Below are 7,681 nucleotides of genomic sequence, written 5' to 3'. Positions count from 1 at the left end.
GAATTCAGAGGCTCCAGACCAACTGTGGTACTATGGAGATAATAATATGCTGCTACATGATAGAACTTCTGGGTTTGTTTTTTTCTTATTTGCTTTTTTAAAAACCCTAAGACTTTTCAGACAAAATTACTTTAAAAACCTTGTTAACGTCACAGAATCAAATCTAGAAAAATCAGGCAATGCCATCGTTAAAATTGTTTTTATCCATGAAAAGGCTTTATGGTGGGGTCTTCAAGTACACAGCCAATTGCAGTTTCTCCACTGGAATTCTGTTTCATTCTCTATGGAAAAAGCTTGTTTTGGGATGATCAGGTTTACACAGTGAAGAAGGTTCTTTCCTCTCCTTTATATCTCATTTGTTGCAGAAGTACAAAGGACGTAAGACAGAAGTCAGGTGTTTACATAAGAAGGATGGTGTCATGGTTAGAGTCACTGGACAAGCCGTGAAGAACAGCACTTCAGCACCTTTTCACCTTCATAGGCTCACCCTGACACCTGGGAATTCACTTAGTGAGACATTTGCTAGTCACTACTGACTTCTGTTTTCTAAGCCATGATCATGTCAGCTGGTGCTTAATTTGAGGGTCAGTGGTCTGCAGTGTGTAGGACTACCAAAAGCTACAGCCCTGCTTGAGAAAAGGACTACACACACCTAAGCCCTCTGAAAAGCCATGTCTTAGAAGACTGAGGCAGGGGAAGGTTGACACTTTTAGTTGTCATTTCTGTGCATCATAAATCCCTGATTTGTAAAACAGTGATGAGATGACTACATTACCCAAGAGGGCTGGTCTGGAAATTGAGTAGCATTCTGTAACACTGTGGTGCAGCAACAAGGGCTCCATAGTCCATCCTGCACCGTATAAGAATCAGAGCCCAAGTGAAATGCATATTTTATGATACTATAATTAAAAGCCAATCATAATACATATGCACAGTGAAATCAAACTAGATCTTTTAGCCAATGAGATTTCCTGTCTTTTAAGATTATTTTACATCTTCATCTTTATTTTATAGCCTTAATTTTATATATGATCCATGTTATGAGTACATAAGATTGCATATGTATGTTGAAAGGTATGTGTACATCCTGTAAGCACATGGGATTAATCTGATACAATTTCACTCATCTAGACTTGCTTCCCTCAGTTGAGGTTTTATTCTAAAGTAGGTGCCCATGACAGGTAGGATGCCTGTCTCTTCATGTTCACTACTTGTTAGCTGTTTCCTCACAGGGAAGTGAAAGAACCAGGTATTTTGCATCTGACACAGCCTGGATTTAATAGCCCAGGAAGGTTAGAACTGGACCCCCTTGCTTTCTAAGTTCCTGCTGCAATAGAGGAGCCAGGTGCGGCTGGATCCAGTCCTGGACGTGTCACAACTCAGACTGTGCAGCCCAGGGAGGTTAGGACTGAACCTCCTTGCTTTCTAGACTTCCTTCAGAGAGGAGCCAGATGCAGCTGGGATCAAAATCCTTCTCTCAGACCTGGTCTTTTCCCAGAGAGAGTAAATGTCTGATGGTCCGAGTAACAGCTCGACCGTCCAATGCCCCTTGATCAGCTTCAGGTGCAGCGACACACAAGGTCTGTTTGTAATAACACATTTATTACACTAGTAGGAGTTAACATTGAGCAACCTAAACAGAACCACCCACATGTATATATTAAGTAAGGAAAAAGGGATGAGAAGAAAAAGGTGAGAGGAGGGGGAGCACAAAAAGAGAGGGATAAAGAGAGAGATGATGAGGACAGGAAAATCATCGGTCCCGGATCCAGCGACGTTGGTCCAGCCAACAGGGGAGGGTCGGTGTCCATGGTCAGTGTAGATGAAACTCCCCAAGCACACCATTGCAGCCCCCTATTTTATAGGCCTGGAATCTTGATTTCACAACGACATCACAAGGAGTATGTGTGATGGAGCCATACATGTGTGAGCAGCTGGAGTGGACCTGCCCCCTCCGCCCTCAATCGTAGTTATCTCAATCGTTGTTGTTATCTCATCTATGCAGCCCTGAGGCCTATGCAGGCCATTCCTGTAGCCCCCACCCTCCCAGGCAGGCCTTTTGGGATGCACATGAGCAGGGGCTACAGTGGGGTTTAAATACCATTTCCCAAAGTAGGTGCGGAGGGCTGGTCCCTCACAGCATCATAGCTTAAAACATACTATGGTACTTCACATGGTTAGTGACAAACAACACACTTCATGAATGGCAGGCGAAAATATTCAAGTATCCAATTTAACAGGTCAGGCAAAAAGAGACCTAGCTAGTCTATGAATTTGATTTCTAAACTGTATTTTCTGAACCAAGAAAAAATGTATAAGTAAAATCCAATTTTGATCTCAAAATTTGTTTTATTATAGATTTCTACATTATCTTTCCCGGACCCTTTTTTCCATCTGATACTTTTCCCTACCCAATTATTTGTTTAACTGCCTGCTTCTTGTACTCACAATCTTGACTGTAAACTCTGGCCTAAGATGTTTTTTTTATGTCCTGTCAAAGTAACACGTAACATCTGAGACACTTCTTGAGTTAAAATCCAAGCACTTCTGTAGAACAGGTAATAAATACTCATACTACCAGTATCATAATGGTTTCCAGTCAAGTAGAAATGACACACTCTATGCCAAAAATACGTGGCTGGATCTCGGCACTGCATCCAGGAGGTCTAAGCAATACTGGTCAAATGCACTTTGTCTACAGTGAACCATGGCATGCAGACACCGTGGGAATGGGAACAGAGATTGAGGAAGTTAGATTTGCTTTCAGCAGCAGCATGTGGTTCAAACTACCACGTTACTGCTGTTCCATTCTAAGGGAAGAAGTAATGACGGTTCCTTATCAGCTGGAAGAGATGGTATTAATCATTGGATTAGTCATTGGCCTCTTCCCACTCCAACTGTACTGTACTGTGGGAAGGAAGAAGCCTTTTTTCTGGAGTTTTTTTGCATTCTTCTGACTAGCCATACTGCTGAAGAAACCTATGTATAGAGCACCTCCAAAAAATGTATGGGCCACTCTCCTTTTCCCTATCCCCTCAGTCACATGCACAGAGTCATTAGTAAATTATTCTCAATAAGAGCAAAGTACTTCACCTTTTGATGCTATTGAAGTAAAATCACTATTCCAGAGGTAAAGCAGTAGATAGTACTTCAGTTAATTGCATGAGTCTAGCAACAGTTGGTGATATCAAGAAAAGAAAGAAATACAGTTGTATCAAAAGGGACTCAGTATGTCTGGACTAAGCATTACAGTGAAAATTCATACTTGTAAGACACAGGAGAGAAAGATAAGGGATGAGGATCCCCACTCCACCAGGATGGAAATGAGAATGATAACCAAAGGATTTACTGAGGGAAGAAATAACATGGGGCATCACTCTGTCTTCTAAGTCACACCTAAGATCTCACTGCCACAATGGTGGGAGTGCACCTGAGGACAAAATATGTCTTGTGCAGCCCTGGAAAAGCAATGACAGCATGTCTTAGACATTATGTGGCTTGGGGCAAAATGAAGTCACGCGTGGAGGTGCTGAGCTGTTTGAGAGGCCAGTGATGTTGTTTACGACACTGGCAGTCTCCTGAAGTCTGCTGAGACAGTTCATTGCTTCTAAATTCTTACTCTTGGGTAAGAAGGGGCTGACCTCGAGACTCTCTCAGTTATACCACTAGAAGGACAGCAGAGAAAACCTCTTTCTGTGTAGAGGGCCAAGAGGGAAGTCTGATTATTCCTGTAACACCTCCAAGCAGAGAGATGCCGGGAACCACCCTTCGTCAATTGATTGATGAGCCAGACCACCCTGGAATGTTTGTGGTAGAGCATGAGAAACTCCAGCCTTGTGGGATGTTTAGCCAGCTGGCTGCCAGTCTGTGGCAGCTCTTAGTCATCTCAGAGCCAGCTCCTGAAGAGAGGAGTCCCTTGACCTCAGTGTCATGAGTTCCTCCTGAAGACATCCAGTGCAAGTGAGTGCCCCGTTCTTGGTCCCTTCTAGAGTATTGTGAAACCAAGTATGTTGCAATACCTGATGTGAGCTGCTGGGCCATGAAATACCATGACAAAAAAAGCCTTTTACTGGAAATCCTCTGCAGAAGGTCCAGAAATTACTTCTAAGTAACGTTTAACCCAAAAAGTCAAGACAAATTCATTATCCTTTGTTTCATGGTAGCTTCTGGAGTAAGACCAAGAGCTCGTTGCCCATACAGCTCTGCTGAGTGGCCTAGAGGAACAATACAGAGCAACCCACTTCCTAGAGGGAAACCACAATGAAGGAGAGGTATTATCCATGCTTTCTCAAGGTACTGCTCACTGGCTGTGGACCTCACTCTTGCCCAACCAAGGTTAGCAACACTTGAGCCCATGTCAGAACCAGTCTTGTGTAAGAGCTTTGAAAATTATTAAAGAAGCTCTGGAAGAGCTTTCCTGAGACATATACCAGTGCTGAATACAAAGACCTATCTCCACTATTCACAGGATGTGCCAATGACACCTTGGATTAATTACTCCTTTCAGTGGAGCTGGAGGGGAGAAAGGGAGGAGTCAGCTAACAGTTGCACATGAAGCACATTTTTCCCCTCTAGCCCTCTCTCTCATATACTTGGCAGACACACACTTTCTTGTGCTTGTTTGTCTTCTCTAGCTTCAGTTCTAGCAGCTTCAGGCGTACTACAGTGCATTTTCATGATGTTACACTTTGCCTTAAAATATCAGTGGTAAGCTGGAGAGGCAGCAATAGGGTAAGGTGGATGGTATATCTAGTGAACATCCTGGTTTAGTAGCACATCCCTTGGCTCAGATACCCCTGCTCTGGACATCCCAGCATGTTCTGGAGTAGGCCAGTAGACCAGCACAAGGCTGGTCTCCCTCTTCTTGCCTTAATCAATATCTAGGAAGCTACTACCCAGGATAAAGGCAGCATCATCAAAGAGCTCTTCCCACAGCAAAAGGATGCCTATTAAAATGTCTGATAACCACCTAAATGAATGTTGCATGAGACAAGATCTTTGCAGAATAAGAATGAGAAGCTTGGCAAGGGAGACATCATGAAGAGCCAAGGCCATCAGGCACAAGAGGCAGTGTGGCCTCCCCACGAGCACTCCACTGTCCATCCCTGATACATAAGGTGCAGTGTCTTTTCAGGACACCCTAGGCTGGTTCTGATACACTCTCCTGGACCAGACTAAAGCATGACTGTTGAGTGGGGTAGGGCTGTGCTGTGCAAGCCAAAGACAATATTTTGTAGGTAAGTAAGTACATTCTGCTTCCTTTGGGGTTTTGCTGTGTGTCTGTGTTTGCACAGAGCTGCAGTGGGCAGACCCAGCATCTGTTTAGAAATGGTGTGGCTGGGGACAGTGACTGATGAGGAAAAAAGACAGGGCCAGACAGATGCCAATGAGATAAATGGTGTTTGGTGCACATAGGCATGCAAGTTTGACCATCCAGAACCAGAGCAGCTGGCCAGAGTTGTCTTTGTTTCTGACACAGCTGACTTCCTAGCAGATTTGGGCCACTTGGTAACACTGGCTTTGCTATTTGTCTAGCAGGTTCAGAGCAGGGCAACTGGATCAGGATGAAGTGGGTGTGACTGCACTCAGGCCTAGTGTTTACTTTCTACACGTGAGGAGCTGTTAAAACTCATGGGGGTGTTGATCAACAGCCAGCAGAGTATGAGCCAGCAGTGGGCCCAGTTGGCCAAGAAGGCCAACAGCACCCTGAGCAGGAATAGGGCAGTGATTGTTCCTCTCAGCACTGGTGAGGCTGCACCTTGAACGCTCTGTTCAGTTTTGGGCCCGTCACTACAAGAAAGACATTGAGGTGCTGGAGAGTGTCCAAAGAAGGGCAACAAAGTTGGTGAAGGCTCTAGAGCACAAGTCTTACCAGAAGCAGCTGAGGGAACTGGGGTTGTTTAGTCTGGATAAAAGGAGGAAACCTTATCACTCTCTACAACTACCCAAAAACAGGTTGTAGCCAGGTGGGTATTGGTTTTTTCTCCCAAGTTACAAGAACAAGAGAAAATGGCCTCAAATTGTGTCAGGGGAGGCTTACACTGGACATTAGGAAAAATCCCTTCATCAAAAGGGTTGTCAGGCACTGGAACAAGCTGCCTAGGGAAGTAGTCACCACCCCCAGAGGTCTTTAAAACACATGTGGCACTTAGGGACTTAGCTTTGTGGTGGACTTGGCAGTGCTAGGCTAACAGCTGGACTTGATGATCTTGAAGGTTTTTTCCAACCAAAATCATTCTATGATTCTATTAAGTCAGTAGAGATCTAGTCAGTACAGGGAATGCATCTCGAGGAGCAACCAGTGGAACAGCCATGGCATGAGACTGTTGCCCAAAAAGAGACATCCAGACACCCAAGGCAGCCACATGAGATGGGAAGACATGACAGAAGGCCTCACTTTCTGGAGGGAGATGTGGAGACCACCAAAGAGCACCAACACCTTTGTTTAGCTGACGAATCCCAGCTGCCATGTCTACTTTAGGGTGGCAGGATCACTCTCTAAGGGCTAGTGGCTGTCCTGACAAGATTTCCATTGGCCACAATGAAAACCTACACAAATTGGAGCACACAAAGGCACCTACTTGTAGACACCTAAATGTGTCTTGGCTTTGAAGAGAATCCCAGCCAGGCTGCCAGCAACAGGCCAGTGGAGGGGCAAGCACAGCTAAAGGGGATGTGAAAAGGAGGAGAGGAAGCACAACTCCAGGTTTGCTAGCACAGCTTCTGCCATTAGACTTTCCCCTGGGATGGGGTAGGAATGAGAAGATACCACACAGCTGTCTTAATTCAAGCCTCACATGGGAGCACAGGGACAGTGGAGCATGGCCACCACGGAGGAAAATACAGGTTCATTCCCTTTCCAGCCATCTGAGGAAACAAACAGACCAAATGAGTTCAGATTCCATCCCGCAGACTTTGGGTATCCAGGAAACCAGGGCATGACATCACCCAGCCAAAAGGAGACAGCAACTCCCACCGCCTCTGAAAGGCTACAGGAGACTGGCACTGCTCTGCACAGTGGGGAAGCTTCTGGGTTTTTGTTTGGTTTTGTTTTTTTGTGGGTTCTTTTGGGTTTTGTTGTTGTTTTTTTTTGGTTGGTTGGTGTTTTGGGGGGTGTTTTTTGTTGTTAAATAAAACCAAACAAAACCAACATGAAATCCACCAATCAGTCCCCGCTTACAACGTGTGATTGTCCGAAAGTCCCAAGAAAGTGCATGGAAGCTCCAGCGCTGTAACTGGGGAAATTCCCTTTCTCCAGGTAAGTCCCTCGCTCGGCAAACGCCTGAAGCCACGGACGCATCCCGGTGGATTCGGGACAGAAAGGCGCGGGCGGGGCCAGCAGCCGGTTCGGTGCACCCGAGCGCTGCTCGCCCCGCCGGCCCCTTAACGAGCTGTTTATTTAAGGCATTTGCGCGTTTTCCTCTCAGCCCGGACGCGCCGAAGCGCAGCGAAAAGCCGGAGCGCGGGAGGGACGTCTGGAAAGCAGCTCCTGGGTCCGCGCTGAAAACACCGCAGCTATAATTAAGTCAACTCTTAAAGCAGCAGCCCTTGAGCCTTCCAGCATCGCTGGAGCTTGAGCGGAGCCCTCGCAGCGAACGTTCATACGTGACAGGTTCGGGAGCTCCTCTCCGCACACTAAACATTCACCAAGGCTTCCTGTGAGCGCTGGAGTTTGTCCCTG

At 45.9% G+C, this 7,681-nt stretch overlaps 1 protein-coding gene across 1 annotated transcript in view; it reads left to right on the top strand.

The window, feature by feature from the left end:
* LOC104391291 (hormonally up-regulated neu tumor-associated kinase-like) overlaps positions 1-7,521 on the top strand; it is a 93,735-nt gene extending 86,214 nt beyond the window's left edge. The window contains exon 9 of the mRNA XM_010000546.1: positions 7,259-7,521. Within this exon, the coding sequence (XP_009998848.1) occupies positions 7,259-7,521 (263 nt within the window). The remainder of the gene's footprint in view (positions 1-7,258) is intronic.
* Positions 7,522-7,681: the final 160 nt, after the last annotated feature.

The sequence above is a fragment of the Chaetura pelagica genome, unplaced genomic scaffold (assembly GCF_000747805.2).
Source record: "Chaetura pelagica isolate M959 unplaced genomic scaffold, ChaPel_1.0 scaffold174, whole genome shotgun sequence".
NCBI lineage: Eukaryota > Metazoa > Chordata > Aves > Apodiformes > Apodidae > Chaetura > Chaetura pelagica.
The sequence above is the reverse complement of the archived record's forward strand: the minus strand, read 5'-3'. Positions and strand labels throughout refer to the sequence as shown.